General features: G+C 35.5%; 2 protein-coding genes across 8 annotated transcripts in view; both read left to right on the forward strand.

Moving 5' to 3' along the window:
• The first annotated feature begins 5,920 nt into the window (after positions 1–5,920).
• The window catches only part of LOC113572417 (homeobox protein Hox-C8a-like), a 53,334-nt gene continuing 39,434 nt past the window's right edge, over positions 5,921–19,820 (forward strand). For 6 of the 7 annotated variants that reach the window (XM_035520233.1, XM_035520229.1, XM_035520234.1 and 3 more), the window contains exon 1: positions 17,038–19,709. In XM_035520233.1, the coding sequence (XP_035376126.1) occupies positions 19,277–19,709 (433 nt within the window). In that variant the 5' untranslated portion in view covers positions 17,038–19,276. Of the gene's footprint in view, positions 5,995–17,037; positions 19,710–19,820 lie in introns of those variants that run through there. The other variant, XR_004775357.1, reaches the window with a different exon arrangement.
• On the forward strand, positions 12,631–14,951 carry LOC113572416 (homeobox protein Hox-C9a-like). The gene is made up of 2 exons (XM_027001944.2): positions 12,631–13,223; positions 14,284–14,951. The coding sequence occupies exons 1-2, from the start codon at positions 12,683–12,685 to the stop codon at positions 14,523–14,525; spliced, it is 783 nt and encodes a 260-aa protein (XP_026857745.2). The 5' UTR covers positions 12,631–12,682; the 3' UTR covers positions 14,526–14,951.

Consider the following 19,820-nt stretch of genomic DNA (forward strand, 5'->3'; position numbering starts at 1 on the left):
AAACATCAAAATCAGGCAAAATTTCGGGTCGGTTCAGTGTCATCGTAATACATTGCATTCGCCTTTATAAATAAACACCCTAACATATATCTTTTTAAATTTCATTTCACGAGTGGTTCACCGATATTTTGAATGCAGTTCTCTAAATTTAAAATTGTGCACAAATAAACCTGTGCCCCGTTCCCACAAAATATTATAATGTTAAGATCATCTAAAATAAGAGTGTGTGTTTACTGTGATATTCGCTCCACTACTTAAGGATGTTTGTGTCAAACAGAATTATTTTGGGGAACCTACTGCAGATCATTAAGAAATGTTTGCAAACTTGGAAACACTGAAAACTGTCGGCTAATGGTGCTTTGTTTTTTTGAGGTTTTGAATGAGAGACCTACCAGTACCATTGACAATTACATTAGTAACAATACGATATTATTATTATTATTATTATTATTATTATTATTATTATTATTATAGTAATAAAATGTGGGGGGAAATGTTTAGGCCTAAATACAAAGTACTCATACCAACATAGAAAATAATGTAAAGAAAAGAAAAGGTCATAGAGTTGAAAGTGAAGTATCTACGTCAGTGTCCTATTAGCAAAATGAAAAAATATGTCGACTGAAAGTAATTGATTCAATACAATGCAGGAAATAAACGCCATATTGCCAGCACATATATTTAATTTTGAATAAAATAAGCTATTTTGATTACAAGATGCTTTTCACCTGAATTTACTTAATCCCTTGTCGCCGATATTTTGCCATTATCTATTACGTGAAAATAAATCATAAGTCAGTTAAAGGGTCATTGTCATTTTTCCTAATGCAATTGACTGGGACGCCGTGGTAATTCGCAATAAAATGACATCTGATAGGATCTACTTGCCTCTTTTTTTTTTAGTTATTGTTGTGGAGTTTTGTCTACACTGCATCGGAGACTGAACTGACGGCCCAAAACATTTCAATTTTGAGTAGGCATATGTTACACAGATTGATTGATTGAATGAATGAATGAATGAATGAATGAATGAATGAATGAATGAATGAAAACTCTCCGTTTGTATTTGTTGGCAAGCACACAGACGCCTCAGAGAATAGGATCTACAAGAATGTTCGGATAAATCAGCTCTCTCCCTTTTTCCTACGGAAATTAGTATGATTGTAACAAAATGACTTATGATTTTATTTAAAACACTTTAATAATAGCATTTATTTTGCACAGTACATAAACTATTTAGGCCTATAGGTCGCAATAATGTCAACTATTATTTTATACAATGAATTGCTATGCTATAATAAAGAATAGCATTGTATATCTTACATTTACATTTACATTTACGACATATAGCAGGCGCACTTATCCACAGCGACTTACAAAAGTGATGTCTTGTATTTGTAATAAATACGAATTTATAAAGAACAGAAACAACTTGCAATTTCAAAAATATTTCAGTGGTATTAAGAATTTTGTTCAATTCAAAAGAGTTTAACCAAACCTAAATTTGCATTTGCATGGTCCACTATATTTAGGCTATATGCTGTCTAATATGACTTTTGAAACGGGATCACAATAACAGAAAAATGTAAAATATGATTCATTTTGGTTTTAATTATCGTTTGTTGGATCTACTGCAATTACAACGTGCGACCTCCATGATGGCGCTCTTATGCTGCAAAAAGGCACAGATATTTACTACCTTCACCCAGTGACGCCTCTCTATATCTGGTACATCAGAGCCGCTTTTGTTGCCTTCGTTGGTCTCTTAATCACGTGCTCAAAACCGTATGCTAATCAACAAAGAATAAATTATATTGTAACATTCATAACACTAGTGACACCCAGTCGACACTGTGAAATGCGTTTTACAAAATAAAGGTCCCTTGTTTTCAAAAGGGATAACTCCAGCAATTGTGAAATGTAGAAAGCTGACTTTCAGTAGGCGGATAGTGAAAAATAGTTTGCCCCGCGTGAACGACCTCCGGCTACAACCCAGACAGTCAACTCTATTCACACCACAACATTTTTCGCAGATGCGCACTTCACGGGAAAACCACAAAGCTTGAGCCGCTCAGTAGTCCGTAGCCCCAGTTAAATCTTCATCATCCATCAGCAGAAAAAGTGCTTGTAGGTTATCTGCCAGCTCTGCCCCATGTCGATATGGATATAACCGAACTACATTTACAGTTAAATGACTGATTTGAACAGTCTTATACAATCTCCTGACGTAGAACAACACGCGACGGAAACTGGTCGACACCTGCCAAGCCAACACGTATTCAGTTTTAAAAAGATTGTAGCTAGTGGTTTAAATAGAGGACTTTCCGATTCCCAGTTGTATTGCGCGCATGGTGTTTTATGTATTAGGTGTGCAATATCATCTGACAATGGTGAATGCATTTAGTCATCTAGTACGTTACTGAAATATGGCGTCTATTTTTTGTATGAGGCAATTTATTGTGCAGCTGCTTTTAAACTTATGATACTGAATTACTTCGTCATAGTACAACATACTGGTTTAATTGCTGTGTAGAGCCTCACAGTACAGCTTGGAAGGGATTGGCCTGTGCATTCAAACTATTCCACAGTCATAACGTTTATAGTTGTTCATCTATCTATCTATCTATCTATGTATCTATCTATCTATCTATCTATCTATCTATCTATCTATCTATCTATCTATCTATCTATCTATCTATCTATCTATCTATCTATCTATCTATCTATCTATCTATCTATCTATCTAATGTTTTATAGTCTATTGGGCAAGGTTAATTCACAAAGGCTAAAAAGAAATATCCCGTATAACTTATATAATAGGCTACATTAGTCTATAAATTTGTTTAAAACAATTAAGATAATTACATGTCTTTGCCACGGATAAGTGAAAAAGGAGGCCTAAGCTCCTTTTGTATGAGTAGTTCCCAGATTTTCTCATTTACCTGACTGCATATTATTCATGTGTTCCATGAATGACCTGGCTTTAACCAATGGACAGGTCTTAGAAAAATGCTTTATACACATTTATACTATAATGCACTTGTGGAGTGTAAATGCTGATTGTACAATTGCAGCACGGAAGGATACAAATGCATGTCATAGTGGTGTAATCTTATTATAGTGGGTATACTGTGTTGATTCCCAACCAGCCTCATACACACCCATCCCAGAGTGATACCCCATAAGCACCTTCACACAAACACTTTAATGCCTACAGTATAGGCATCCACACCGCAAGATTCCACTTTAAGTCCAATGTCAAATTCCCTGACCTTTTGGTGACATTGAATGACTAAAATGTTGAATTTTTTAAATGGGTGCGGAAAATGTAAGCAACCATAATAACCAATTCGCAATATGGGAAACATGAAAATGTAACATTTAGATAAATGGCAACTACAAATTAAAGATGCTACAAACAAAATTCCCTGATATTCTGTGACTTCCCAATAAGGATTAAATCCCTTGAATTTCAATGTTTGGAATATATATATATATATATATATATATATATATATATATATATATATATATATATATATATATATATATTCATGAGCAGTGGGAGCCCTGGTGTGTAACTGAAAGTATTCTGTTCTGCAAGACTGGGTATGTGTTATTTACATTTTATTATAAGAAACACAAGAGAAGTGCTGCAAATAGCACAATGAAAGTAACCAAAATCTATTCAAAGTATTTAATCATCTGCACCATGGCTGACCAATGCATGAAAAGGAGATGAAAGGAGACAAATGTTCCAGTCTTTCAGTAGCTCTAATTATGTGATAACCACTGATATCCAATATACCATAATAAAATTTAATGGTGTAAAATTCTGAAATTACTGCACCTTTAAAATGACAATGAGTTAACTATATTGTCATTTGCATATAATAATTTTCTTTATGGATTTCAATTGTTTATAACACAGCTGCTCTTACCAAGGATGCTTGTTTTTAAATTCCCTAGCCTGACTCTCAGTCCTCAAGGCTGGCCAGGAGTCATCTTCTAGAAAGGAACAAGGAGATATACAGTGGGATCAAAGCATTGTGTTCTGTTGACACTGGACCCCCTCTGTGTGTGTGTCTCTCTCTCTCTCTCTCTCTCTCTCTCTCACACACACACACACACACACACACACGTTTTCTAGTGGCGATATTTAATAAGAGTAAGACGCTACAAATAACTGCCGGTAACTGGCTGCGAGAGCTGTCCTTAACATCGATCAGTGTTTAATAGTTTTAATGTGAAATCTATTTAACTCGCTAGCTAACCTTACTAGCTAGGTAGTGAACTAGATACGCTATCAAACTAATCAAAACTACCTAGCTACCGAATGCTCATTAGAGTCAACTTACCATGAACAAAAAATGAGCGCCTGGGTTCGCTGTTACACACATAAAGTGGTATATACAGAACTTAAAGCAAAATCACTGAAGTCAACGTTTTATTACGAAAAGATATTATTACGTTCGCGTTTTATATCCGTATATGGAAATCGTGGCGCTTTCTTACGTTATACGTTGTATACCTGCTTATCACATATACTACACCACTGTTATGTCACAAAACATCCAGATCTAACCTCCCCCTTAGAAATACAAATAACTCAAGGAAGAGGTTATTGGAAACATGACAGAACTGAGCAGATAGAATGATTAATTAGTTATCTTCTGGCCACAAAGAACTGACAAAAATAGGACTGGTAGCTAGAGTGCAGCTATATGTATACCTTGCATCTTGCATCATACTGTCATCTACTTAGTTATTTTTGTATGTAATGACCTATGACTTCTATTTAAATAAAGTAAAATAAGATTTGAACCAAGTAACCTACAAAATATGAATGTTTTTTTTGTCGTTTGCTTTTAATTATTTTCTTGTTTTTAAATATTATATTGTGTGCAGGTTTTTTTTTTCCTTGTCCAAATCATCGAGTCAGTTAGATTCTAAAAGATGACTTGTATTTACTGTAGCTCGGACGGTGGTGAGGTTGAGTCACGTGCGAAATCTTTACTATTTTTCTTCATTCGAGCTCCAGCCTGCGTGGGCAACTACAGAGTAAGGCACACCCACGCGCAGAATACAAAATTACAAAAACGCAGATGGCGAAACAGTTAGTAGAGCTCGCAGATTGTTTATGACACTGTAAGTTTAAGTCGGTAATTATATGAAATTTAACCAACAGTTTAAACTTTGTTTCTATGTATATTGTGTAATGTGGCACTGCAATAATTTTATTTTTTAATTATCTTGTTTTTATAATGGGAAGTTAATTACTTACCTAACATCTGCTTTGTGTGTATTTACACGAAGGAAACGAAATTTCTCTGTAAGGTAACTTACGCGTGTTGTGAGAAAATCCGCACGTAAACATTTTCTTATTCACTTGTAGTCAGCCGCAGAAAAAGGTGGCCAAGATACCTAAAATAAAGAGAGGGGATTTTGATAGCAAGGATTCTACAAACTGGTTTCATAAAACTTTTCTAAACTTTCTTGACATAAGGCAAAAAGAGTCTGGAGAATGTGAGGGGAGAGAGAGCAAGAAAGAGAGAGGGAGAGAGCGAGAGAGAGTGTGAGAAAGAGAGAGAAACAAAGTGAGTGGAGAACCAACCATAACGTTGATTTAAATATTAGGCGGGTGACTGTAAGTTAAGGTAATAAAATATCAATGTCACTGTGTTAGTACTGGAGCTCCGGAGCTGGATTTTATGATCTGCAAATTACAATGTACTGCAGCCGCAGTAAAGTGCCTTAACGGTGAAGAGAAGGATGGGCTTAGAGACGGAGCGAAATTCGGCGACTGTTCTCTTTTCATACGGGTACAAAGAGGGCCTCTCTCCGAATTTGATATGACGACAGTGGAGTTTGCTGCTTTTGGCTGGAGGAACAAAAATCCAAATACGAGGGATCCATGGGAGTAGATATGATAAGGCGTAAGAGCGACTGTCGGAGGACTGCAAAAAACGGCTTTCACTAGCCGGGGACACAAAGGTAAGACCAGACACTGGCACTACTTTTCCATTCTTCGGATGATAGTACGCTCGGCAGCAAGTCTGCGTTCTCCTTTACACCTGGCAGTGAATTACTTGGCTATGGATACTGCGGATTTTTTTCCTCTATTTTTTTTATAGTTTGTGCCAAGAGAAATCAAACAATATGTAATTATACAGTTTACTTTTGAAGTATTATGGACGTTATGGACTAAAAGAAAGGCTGCGTTGTTGTTTGTAGGTCTTAAATTTGAATGAATATTTTGGTGGATCAGAGAACGTTATGCGACGGATTATGCTGAGCTTTATCGTGATGTTTTTGAAGCGCACCACTTAATTGCATTGCCTAGTGGATCTTAAATTCTTTGTTGATTTGGTTCATAGTATCCATTAGTAACATACATAAGCTTCAGATATAGGCCGAGTGTTAATTAGTTGAGTACAAAGACGAGCCGTTATGATGGTAATGCTAGGCCTGTATTTATACGCATTTTTATATAGAATGATTTTATGTTAAATCGAAGAAGACGCAATTTGAATCATAATTTGTTGGTAATGTTTTGGGGATAACATCTAAACATCATGGATAGCCTCTCACATTTAGCTGTTGCGTGGTTTAGGTAGTTTCATGTTGTTGGGATTGACTTCCTGGCTCGGCAACAAGAAACTGCCTTGATTACGTCAGTTCGCCTTCATCAAGGGCGTCCAGTTCCGCTAAATTACCCCCGTAGTATCCGCAAATGGCATTGTAAATGAACCATCGTCGCCTCTGTTATCTACAGGACCTCCACCTGTTCCCTTTCCATCTCCGCTGGTTTTATGTGTCACTCAAGGATGTCTATAGTCTTCGGTGGGTGAATTGGGGCCGTAAACGCACTGCGGCTGGAATGAACAGTTTCATTCTCTGCATGATTGTTGAGGTATACAGGACTTAGGACAGCTTGTTGAAGGATAGAGAGGGTTAGCGGGATAAATACAACACTTCAGGCTGTCTGGGGCACTGCAGTAACCACGAGGTGCGGAATCACTGGCCATCAGCAGTTCCTGACTTTGCATAAATTTTCTAGGGCGTAATTCAGAAAAGGCCTCGAAGTTATTTTTTTTTTAAATCAGATATTTTATGTAATCACATATGTAATTATTTGATATGAAGCATAGTGCACACATTACTCTGGTTAGTTTTGTACCATGGGATTAGTCCTGGAATAGACGTCACATATTATTCGTTTTAAATTGACATGGGTAAAATATTTATTTTTAAAATGTTCGTTGAAATTGTAATGCAATTCTTCACAGCAAAAGCCATGTGAATTCATTTTAATACATGCCGTCCACGTCTATTTGAAGGGAATATATCAAATTCCAAATAGCATTCTAATGCTTTAGATATTGCGCGATGACTTGAAATAATACCATCTATGTTGTTCATAGTGTTCATTATCTAACGTTACAGTTCGAGCGGCCTTTTAAATGTGTGTTCTGACAGCATTTTATATGCATTTAATGTCCATAGCAGTATTTTTAAACGGTAAAAACATTTTCTTGAGCTATTTTTGGAAACAGCCTAGTGTGCACGGCAGAAACCGTGGACTGCTGTCGAACAATGTCGCAAACAATTCCTGTATGTAGAGTTCAAACACGATCTCTTAAACATTCTTTTGAAGTTTTCTTTTTACTGCTATATAGTACTACGAAGAAACGCTTTAGAGTCGTTGCCAGATAATATATTGCTTTTGAATGTAGAGGGCTTCGCGACAGGATCGAGTAGAGGCTTTCAGTGTGTTTATGAGTTGTAATATTACTCTACTCATTTAATGCTACTAGTAAACAACATTTTGCAGTTTGCATCAGTAGTCTACTGCCTGCATACTGAGTCTTAGGTGAAATAAACCAGTATCAGTGGTCTCAAACGAAAAAGCCAACGAGATGTTTAAATTTGTCTTGTTTTGAGTTTTGTATTATTATTTAATTTACTCGCCCTCAGCCCTTCGTGTGAAGACACTAATACAAACGTTGGACTAAACATGTCGGCCTATCCATATCTACACACCGTTACTCAGCCCTTTAAGTGAAGACTCGTGTGTGTGTGTGTGTGTGTGTGTGTGTGTGTGTGTGTGTGTGTGTGTGTGTGTGTGTGTGTGTGTGTGTGTGTGTGTGTGTGTGTGTGTGTGTGCGATTTTAAAAGTTGTAGTATTATATTATTAAAATATTATATTAATGTTATAAACCAATACTTATATTTTAAACAAGTCGAATTAGTACACAAAACACGAAGTAACCAGAATGTAAAACATAGTCTTCAGCTTCTGAATTGACTTAACTCTTACAGCCTATGTATTAAAAATATTTAGGAATGAACACCCTAAATAGTTTTTTAAACAAAACATTTGCATTCTGAGGATAAGGAATCAAACTCGCATGTATATAGATAAAGATTTAGATAGATCAATCAGGCAGAAAGTGAGATATTTTAAGAATACAAAATAAGTCCACACTAGAGCAAATTTTGATTTTTTTTAAGACAAAAACCAAAAATCTAATTCACAGCAGGTTGTAGTTTAAAAGTACCTTTCTTTCACATTTAAATGTTGGAGTTTACATTGTCTTTTAGTATGTAATTTTCACGTTTCACATATGAAAATAGCATGCAGCAGCAAATTCTAACCCAGATAATGTTAGATTTTAACTGTTATTCATAATCAGTCTACAGCCCACATATTTACCTTGTGAGTGACCAGTTTAATTAGAGCTATGACTTGTCCTAAGTCTGCAAAAATAATGGTGTATTTGATTTATAAACTACATTTTTTAGGAAACCCAAGAGTTCTCTGAGAGATTTGGTATCGATTAATACTATTATAATATTAATATTGCTATTGTTCAGATTGCAAATGGAAAGTCAAAATAAAAAGTTCCACAGAGTGTGGGGGTCTATGTCTTTGCATCTGGACAAATTTTGTATTGAAAAATCGAAAGTCATATAAATGGTTCAAATACAACTTTGACCAAATACTTAACAAAGAACTATGAATTCTTCAGACAGTGGTAGCTCAGTGGTTAGGGTGCTTGACTTGTAATCGGAATGTTGCTTTTTCAAGCCCCACCACTGCCAAGTTGTGGCTGTTGTGCCCTTGAGCAAGGCACTTAACCCTCAATTGCTCAAGTTGTACTCAGTCATAATTATAAGTCGCTTTGGATAAGAAGCGTTAGATAAATGTCAAAATATTGGGTGCACATGTTGAGGTTGGACCGAAATCAAACTGAAATATGGCTGCTGTTAACAGGCCTAAATATTTTAACTAAAACAATAAGCGAAATGTTTAGTTTTAGTGTTTTAGGGAATATAAGACAAATCTACGACTGGTTTGTCGTAGGTGTATCCTTGTCACAACAAACAAACTACACTTCCATCTTGCATTTATACAGACATATGCACAGGTATATTTTATAGTGTAAAGGATTTTTAAAATATTGAATGATCAGTGGCGTATTGCTCATTATTATTTGCCCTGGCAAACTGCTTACTTATCTTTGAGATAAGAACACTAGACTTGTTTGTGTTGGGGAGGTGTAGTTATGGGAACAGCTAGAATATGGAGTATCTTAACGTATTAACAATCCTAACGTATTAACGAAAGACGAAAAGACTAACCAATGACATGAGAAAGGAATGGGTTTTGCCTGTGTTTCCCAAAGGCCTTTGTAATCCAAAATGTAAAGAATGATTTTTAAGTATTTCTTAGTTGACTCCGTCCTTGGGCCAAGTGTGATAAAAGCATCGCTAGTCGAAAACTGATCCATCGATTTCACACTGTCAAATATATAACATTTATTCACAGTTACTCTCGGAAAAGCATTTATACCTTCTAAAGCAATATTTTCATAAGGATTCGGAAATTGCTTAGCTGAAGCTTGTTCGAAGTCGTTCTAAAAATAATCGATATGCAAACGTGAATACAAATCAAAATAATGTTGTAGTACCGCAAGTTACACAAACCGATAGCGAATGAGAGCATGTTACAAAGACGGGCGCACACAGAAAATCCCTTAGTCAATCAATAAACTAACCTGTAAAAACGAGGAAATATAACAGGGCCGGGTCTACAAGGGTGCAAAAGCATTACTCCCTTCACAGTCTGAATTTCAGAATACAGAATTAAGTTTTGTGTATTGTGCGCATGCGCATATGTATACTTTGGCTTGCTGTTACGTATGGTTTGAATCCTGTCCGTTTATATTCTGTTTAAGATAATCGGATAGTAATGTGGAAGTGCTAGCCTGTCATTATAACTATCCCTTCCCTACCGAGGGTCTCATTGCGTCTGTTTCCCTACAAAACACACAGCACTGTAAACAGTGCCTGGATTTATTAAAATATTATTATTTCTGTTGTTTTTGTTGTTGATGTTCTTGTTCGTCTTGTTCGTCGTCTTCTTCTTCTTCTTCTTCTTCTTCTTCTTCTTTTTCTTCTTCTTCTGCGGCTTTCATGCATAGAACAAACGCGTTGTTGATGTTTTAGCGGCCTCTGGCTTTTAGGTGCAGAACTGCAGGCAAAATACAAATTAAAAAGTACTTTGTGAATAATAAATGGGTCGTGTTTATCGTTATGTACGAGCGAGTTAACGTTTTATTTTAATTAAGCAGGATTTCAGGAAACACTTTCTATTAAATTAGCATTCTAATAAATTAGCATTCAGGTTAACGAATTCTCATCGTAAGCTTTGGGGGAATGCACCTCTGATCTGATGCAGTGAACACGATGCTGTGACTACATAAATTAACTTTATCATTAGTTTGTTGACACTGGGCAGTAATAAATAACTAATGTGAAAATTATAGTAGAGTTTGAGTTTAGGATTTTAATGAAGAGCTAGGATTTTGCTGGCAACAATGACCTGAAGCTGATTAAACAGTTGCATTCACGGTCGTGTTTTGTATAAATACAGTTATTGAAACTATATTTTACATTTTGAATGTAATGCCCAGGGTGACCACTAGATCTGAATAAAATCTATCAAACCTATTCGGCAATCCTGAATAGTTCTGTTTCACATGAAATAACATTTGTTTTTTGTATGAAGGTTATCCAGCCTCAGCGCCCATGTGTACTGGAGTGTATAGATTGTGTTGCGATGTTTTGGAAAAATCAAATGATCATAATATAATTAAACAATTGCATAAGAATATTTTTTGCTTATTAAATAGACCATAGGCCAATGACATGCCGTTAGGAATATTAGCATATTAGAATATATTATGTTTTTCTTTCAACACTCTATGTAGCCTACAGGGAAAGGAGAGTGGTAGGCTATATTACTCGGGCCAGTGTCTGGCTGACAATGATTGAACCATTTAGCAACTGCAGATTTTCAATAGTCCTCACATTAAACAAAACCACAATTTAATTTTCATTCAATAAATGCAGAAGGAGCTCAGTGGTTAAGGTACTTGACTTGTAATCGGAAGGTTGCTGGTTGAAGCCCCACCACTGTTAAGTTGTCACTGTTGGACCCCTGAGCAAGACCCTTAACCCTCAAGTTGTACTCAGTCATAATTGTAAGCCGCTTTGGATAAAAGCGTGAGCTAAATAGCTATAGTTGCTATAGCTTTCTAAACCAGTGCTTATATTTTTCCGCATTTATTTCTGTACTAACTCTAAATTATATAAAAACTAATCCTAAATCTGAACACAGTGAAAATATAATATAATTATGGAAAGACATTGGTAAAACCACATTATTTTAAATCTAAACGATTTTATTGTTTTGTAGATTTGAGACGAAACTAAGAGGAATCAAGCAGGATTAATTAATCTGCTCTAGTCAAAAGAAATGCATTGTCACATTTGTTAATCTCCTTCTTATGATTGCCAGTTTTGTAATGAGTTGTTTTTAAAATATCAAGTAAATATCGTAAACGTAAATATCAAGTTCCATTAAAAATGTACTCCGGGGAATATATGCATGAAAAAGACTATAGGCTTTCCAAAATTTTATTCTTTAATACTCTCTACAGTCCGTTTTCTTAAAGTAGACTTCTAAACTTTATTTAGGCGTATTGGTATAATTGTCCTTTAGCCTTGTTAGTTTAAACCGTGAGTTGTGGGTGCTAGTATTCGTGTCTTTTTAAATCAAGTTATGGTTTATTAGGCCTACAGGCTTATTTGTGTTATGATTTACTACATAGGCCATATATTCAAAACATTTATTATTTACTTCACAATGTAAATAATTTTGCATTCGAAAATAAAATAACCAGATGTTTCGGTTTAGACTTTTGATAGCAATGTTACGATGAATAAAAGACGTCAGTAAAGACGCAACAAATGAATGCCTGAGTAAAATGTCTAACGTACCTCACACTCCAGAAAGCATTGCAAGGTTCTCTGTTGGTGAAAACATACAGCAGGGCAGGCCACTTGCCCTAATGATTGTTAAGGAATAGAATAGAAGTCAAACGGATATTAGCAATGTGTGATATTTATGCCATTGCTATCCAACGAGATCTCGCGCATTAAGTTCCAGTGTATTTTTTTTAACTAAATAAAATCACGTGTCCAACGTCAGCCAATGGCAGCCAAAATCCCCGAGAGCAATAATTACCTGACATGATTGTACTATGAAAGCATAAAAAGTACACATACATTCCATAATAATCTGTTGCGTGTTAAGAAGACGAGGGATATCGCCATGTCGGCAACGGGTCCTATAAGCAATTATTACATGGATTGCTTGATAAATCACGAAAATGAAGAAGTACTGATGACGCGTTTCTCGGCATCTGAGGTACTGCCACCCGGCTCGCGTCCATCGCCCCTTGTAGCAGAGTACTCGGAATTCCCTTCGTGCAGCTTCGCACCCAAAGCTCCTGTCTTCACTTCGTCTTGGGGCCCTGTACATTCCCAGAAATCCGTGGTATACCATCCCTATGGTCACCAGCCTCATTTAGCTGCAGATTCGAGGTATTTGCGGTCATGGCTTGAACCCATCTCAGGGACCATATCTTTTCCAGGCTACCCGAGCAACAGCAGACCTTATGGATTGAAAGCTAATGGTTTTCCAGAACACAAACCTGTCGAATGCATTGCCGCCAACGATCGCAGCAACCGGGAGTATTATTATTGTCCATCGTGGGATCCCAGAGAAAAGACGAAACAGATCAGCTCTTCTCTAGAACTGGATGCGCTGGTCTCTGGCACGATTAAAGAGGATAAATCTGAGTTAGATCAGAGTAAGTTAGTCACTCTCTCCCAATTTACATTTGTTGGTGACAATATCCATGTCTGTAGAGATAACTTTAGATTATGTATATATATATATATATATATATATATATATATATATATATGTGTGTGTGTGTGTGTATGTGTGTGTGTGACCTTTATATATATATATATATATATATATATATATATATATATATATATATATATATATATATATATATATATATATATATATATATATATATATATAAAATTTTAATGTCCTTTAACGAAAACTCCTGTCTGAGATCATTTCAGACCAAATGCCAATGGCTTGAAAGCTGTAAATAGACAGGAGCCATAAAGCGGCTATAAAATGAACAATCACCGAAAACTGCTCTTTTATGACCGAAATGAGAATCAGCAGAGAATCGGAGGGTTCAAGAATCCGAATGTTTAACGCTGGCGATCTATTTTTTATCTATTTATTGTTTATTTAATATGTGGTTCATTAGAGTTCTAGATGAAATTACACCAGCATGCCCATTTGTGTTTTTAATGCACGTGATAATTTAAGGGTCTTTATGTTGTACTGCACTAGGACCTTAAAACATTCGCAACGTGTTTAGTCATTTTAGAGTATACTGTCGATATTTTCGAGCAAACGTCCTTCAAGCAACAGTGTTACATAGACGTAAATACCATATATATCTGTATATAAACCAACATTAGAACAGAATGCCTTAGAGGTGTCCACGGGACCTGTGAATACATTAAACTAAATGTTTTAAAAGTATTTTATGAGCCAATAAAACCAGTGGACACATTTTAATCACATTTTATGACAAGATTCCGTCAGGCAGTAGAAAAGCCTAGTGCTTATAGAAATGAAAGAGGAACGAAATGCACGATTCTAACTAGATTATTTGTAAACAAAGGTAAATAGTCGTATGTACAAATATGACAGCGTAGTGTATATATATGTGTGTGTGTGTGTGTGTGTGTGTGTGTATGTGTGTGTGTGTGTGTATGTATGTATGTATGTATGTATGTATGTAACCGAGATCTCATTTGTTTGTTTTACAGATAACCCTGTGGCCAATTGGATACACGCGCGATCAACGAGAAAGAAAAGGTGTCCCTACACTAAATACCAAACTCTAGAACTGGAAAAGGAATTTTTATTTAATATGTACCTTACCAGAGACCGTCGGTATGAAGTGGCGCGTCTTCTAAATCTTAACGAACGACAGGTCAAAATTTGGTTTCAAAATCGACGCATGAAAATGAAGAAAATAAACAAAGATAAGACTGAATGCTGTGAGTAGTGCTCGTAGCAGAATACGAAACGGTATTGGACAATGGACTGAAACACCACATCAGCAAGAAGCAAGAGCCAGTTATATATTGTTGAGGAAACTCTTATTCATAGTCGCCTATTGGACGTAGGTCTAGACACAACCCACTACAAAACTTAAGTTCTAAATATACTCCTTTAAATCCAACTTCCCATTGGGTCTATACATATAGGCTATTGCTTTTTACCTTTACGTAAGTTAAATGTTTGTTAATGAGAATCTGCAGGTGAGCGTCTGAAAATCGGCCTGTATGTAGGCTATGTGTAGTCTGTGGCTATTTAAAAGCCTGTATATTTTTTTTAGCTTTAGCAGTTTTATAAGCTTGGTAATATACTGTTTAAAAATGACTAGATATGATGAGAAATATTAAAAATAAGAAACCCACTTTCGTCCTTATATATTTTTGTATGTTTGTTATTTAACCATAACCCCTCCTATGGCACGTGACTCCATTTAGCCGTCAGACCCATTATCTTGGTTCCATTAAGGTTTCATCTGACACATAAGAAATAAATGGCGTGATATTTACGAATCTAACCTTGTTATTTAAAATAGCCTTCATGTGAGTAAAACATCCACTTCTAATTTACCTCTTGCAAAACCTAAGGCTATAAAAGTGTAAAAAGGTGAGCTATTGCGTGGTGAAGTAGGTGGAATAGTGTCAGTTCCGATAGCACCTTGAATAGACGCTGTGGGAGGATTTTTATTCAAAGCAACTGGGATTGTTTTTAACATTCGAATCCACTTCCTAAATATTTCCTGGCCTTTTCTCACATGTGCGTACCAAATCAGTAACTTACTCGGGGTGGAGGGAGGGTCCTCATAGCTTTTTTTAGGATGCCTCAGACAATGCTGACATCAAGCGAGGTTTTAAAACTCCGTAGTTGGACGTTTCCGTTGCTGGGAACGGGGCAATGTAGTTTTACAACTCCGAATCGGCAACACTGTTTTTCTAAAACGTAATCAAACAAACAAAACCTGGGGAACTGGCTAGACCTCTGGACAAAATTACTTTATTGTTTTTATTGGAAGGAACACTTCCGATTGTTACAAAGGGGCTATTACGCTTGTCTTTTGGTATACTACAAACACTTCTAACCTTTCCTTTCTCACACCCATCAGTTCTGTTCAGTGGAAAGGGGGTTGTGGAGTATTTGAAAGGACCGAGAAAATCCCACTCTTCGCGGCGACAGTTAAAAGTGTAGTCGTCATCCAAACGGCTACTTTATAAATACATGTCGTAGGACACTTCAAATCCAGTTCAAATACCCCTGTATTGAAGAAAAAGGTAAAAATTAAAGCAGAAATTTCACCACCTTCTGCTTTACAGTTCATCGAACACTGTTCAAATGTTTTGAGTTGTTACTTATAACATTCATAAAATATATCCGGTGGCTTTCATAGCTAGTTGCTATAAAATTGCTTGGATGAAAAAATATTTTGGTATGTAATTGTGCGTTATGCAATCGTGGTGTATTTACTGACTTTAATATAATATTAAGGTTTTCAGTGCACTGCCTACAAATTTACAACGACCGTTATCCAGAATTGTTATATTCACTATTAATTGGCAGGGTTATTTGCCTTTGAAAATTGTCTAAAGGTTGTGGATGTTTTGGAGCATTTGGGGGTGGAGGTAAAATGTATCATTTTGGCAAATAACGTCTAAAAAGAGGCTGCTTGTTTATTTGTAAAGGTAATAACATTTCAATAGGATATTTCCACTGTTAATCAAATGAAATTATTTGAAGGTTCTGCAGTTCGCTTCTCATTTTCAACTCAGCAAATGATAACTATTATCGACCCTGAAGATTCTACAATTTATTATGAAAATTGAAAATAAATATTAATAATAGATGCCCAAATGTCCAGCTTGCCTTTCTCCCGACCAAGAACACGTCATTGTGAAACTGTCCCAGTAAAGTGAACACTAGATGTCGCTGATCATTCAAATTTTGGCTATAACAAAGACCAAAAAATAAACAATATCCTCCCGTAATGTTAAGGATTCTATGTTCATGCAGAAAAGTAATAATTAGAAACTTTTCTTTAGTACTTGAGCGTGTTTTTTTAATCTCACTAAAAAGGAATATGCAGTTTTAAATTAAATATATTTCAAAGTATGAACATAAATTACAATTCTAAAAGATGTATGACCCATATTCAATTATACCCTTTGGGGTTTTTGTCTAAGAGGGGATTTGTCCAAGAGGTAAATTCAAGCTTAAATAATTTTTTTTTTAAAGATTTAGGAAAACAGTTTAAATACATAATATTTATTGTTACCTTACGAGTCTACTACTAGTACTACTACTACTACTACTACTACTACTACTACTACTACTAATAATAATAATAATAATAATAATAATGATAATGATAATATAGTAATAATAATATTAATATTATATTGTTAATAATAATAATAATAATAATAATAATAATAATAATAATAATAATACAAATAATAATATATTTTAAATTCAAATTTGATATTTGCAAAAGTTTTTTTTTCAGATCAGTGTATTCATGGATGTGTTATTATTGACCTAATTAGTCCCCTATACAGTTTAGACTAATTGTGCAATTTTGCTAAAAATAGCAACGTTTCATTTCTTCATTTTATTGTAAACTAGCCAAGGCAAAATTCAGTGCATTCAAATTTCTTACATTTGTAATACTGTACATTACATACAAATTGTGGCCATTAAATGTCAATTAACCCTTTTTGCATATAGGTTAACTGTGAACTAAATGTGTGTAGATTTATAGTGGTGTAGGTTATACCTTCCAGGATAAGATATTTTACAACATTGATTAGTGCGCACCATCTCATGTTCACCAGCAGGGAGCAGGCCTTGTTTGACATTACACGTAACAGAGGAAATCAGTAATCATGGAAACAGAGTAGGGTAATCAGCACTGCAGAAATTACAGTTTCTTCGTGGGACACAACATTTGTGGTTGACTTTGAACAGACTTTATAATAAATAATTTGTATTTAAATATATAAGATATATGATGTCCTCATTAAAATTAAATAGACATATCAAACAATATTATTATTGATCAATAAACATGTTTCACTGCAGCTAAAATTGATCTAAAATCACTTAACAAAACGTATTTGAAAAACTGGAGGCCGAGGTGCAATAAAAAACACCTATTTAAAAAAATAAAATTTTATGGTATGAAAATCACATTCACAGTCATTTATATATTTTATTAGCATGCTACACTCAGTTCATTATAATCAATATATTTACAATCAATACAATAAATAAATAAGCAATACAATACACCACAATAAACCATACACTGTAAAATATACATTTGCGGCATTTAGCTGACACTTTTATCCAAAGCGACTTATAGTTATGACTGAGTACAATTTGAGCAATTGAGGGTTAAGGGCCTTGCTCAGGGGCCCAAGAGTGGCAACTCTGAGCTACCACTGCCTCATAACAGTTATATAGCCATAACAGTTTAGCAAATTAACACTGATCTGTCACATTCTCATTTGCACTGTGAAATTCATAATCTAACCCAGTATTCTCTGTCTTTAATTTTAGTACTGAATGTTACCATTCAGTGCTAGTTTTTTAAAGTGTGAAAAACTTAGTTATTAGTTAGTTATTTGTAATTAGATCGCCCCTGTAATTAGCAGTTTTACATAGTGTACAAAGAAGAAAGTTGATTTTTGAAGAGGTGTATGATGCGTATTAGAATAATAGAAAATAACCTGAAATGCTTGTTTGTTTAATAACCTTCAAAATCAAAAGCCTCTGTATTACTAATTTTATGAGCAAGGCATGGAAATGCATTGCTAGCAATTTTCAGGCAGGATGCCATAAAAGCATAGGCCCTACTAATTACACAACACATCTTGTTTTTATCCAGTGCATTAAAATAATTAAAGTTTTCCATATCAAAAGATCAAAAGATATTGATTATCATCGGGATTCATTAGAATGTATTTGACAAATATAGGCATGTATCTTAAGTTATAGGCCTATATTAAATTCAGTCATATATCTAAGAACCTTAATATAATGCATCTTAGTTGTATTCCAAAGCCAAAATATTTTGATATATAGTCCAGATGTATAGGCCTACATTCGATTAATACCACAGTAACGCTATTAATAGAGCTTTGACCTACAAACGTAGCCTATTGTCCCAGGTATTTTACTGTGAATATCTGGTAATATAGCACCTACTAAAATATATAAGGATATTATAGCATAAAATACCGAATATAATTTAAAGGAGATTCCATAACACAAAGTGGCAGCAATAAGTGAACTCTGATTCAGAGCTTGTTATGCTCAAGGTAGACGTCTAGGAACGCAACGAGGAAGGGAGGGGGTTGAAGACTGGCGAGGAAAACGGGGGCTGACGGGCGCAGACACCGCTTGTGACTGTCCGGAGACCTAACCAGACTGAGCTAGCACACATCAAATATTCACATTACCGGATTTAAGGTAACAAATAGTCTAATTGGAGGCAAACAAGACAAGAGAGAGAAGCGGAAAGCAATAAAAAATACGACACAGAAAGGGAGCTACCGTTATCAAGGCTGAGAGCAGAAGACTTAATTCACATTTTAATAGATTTACATTGTACGTTTGGTCTAGTCTGAAGTATTGAGCTAAAAAGCGAATGTTAGCTTGCTTAGCTATCACCCCAAACACTGACTTCGGAGAAAGGATATACAAGATATGAGCACCTATTTTGTAAATCCGTTATACTCTAAATATAAATGCACCGAGACCTTGGAACCAACTTACTACGACTGCACGTTCTCCCAGTCCGTCGCTCGGAGCCATGCACTAATTTATGGAGCTGGAACAACAACTCCGGGATTTCAACGCGCGCCCCATCACGTTCAAGACTTCTTTCACCAAGGCACATCTGGACTCTCGACGCCGGGCTATCAGCAAAATCCTTGTGCCTTGGCGTGCCATGGCGATTCCACAAAATTTTACGGTTATGAAGCATTTCCGAGGCAAACGCTTTATGGGAGTCGGCAAGAGGCAAGCCTGGCGCAATACCCAGACTGTAAATCTTCCTCTGGCGCGAATCTAGGAGAAAGACAAGGCCATTTGAATCAAAACCCGCCTGGTATTATGTTTCCCTGGATGAGACCCCATGGTTAGAATATTCAGTTTTATTCCAATACATTTTGCTTCTGTTAACAGAAAATATATAATATTTCATATTCATCAGCAATAATGTAAGCTGTTTATTAATATCATCTATTGT

Source organism: Electrophorus electricus, chromosome 20 (genome assembly GCF_013358815.1).
Source record: "Electrophorus electricus isolate fEleEle1 chromosome 20, fEleEle1.pri, whole genome shotgun sequence".
Lineage (NCBI taxonomy): Eukaryota > Metazoa > Chordata > Actinopteri > Gymnotiformes > Gymnotidae > Electrophorus > Electrophorus electricus.

Excerpts from the sequence above, each read along its gene's own strand:
- LOC113572416 (XM_027001944.2), top strand. The coding sequence starts at position 12,683 with ATGTCGGCAACGGGTCCTATAAGCAATTATTACATGGATTGCTTGATA. Across the intron at positions 13,224-14,283 it reads TAAATCTGAGTTAGATCAGA|ATAACCCTGTGGCCAATTGG; the intron begins GTAAGTTAGTCA and ends TTTGTTTTACAG.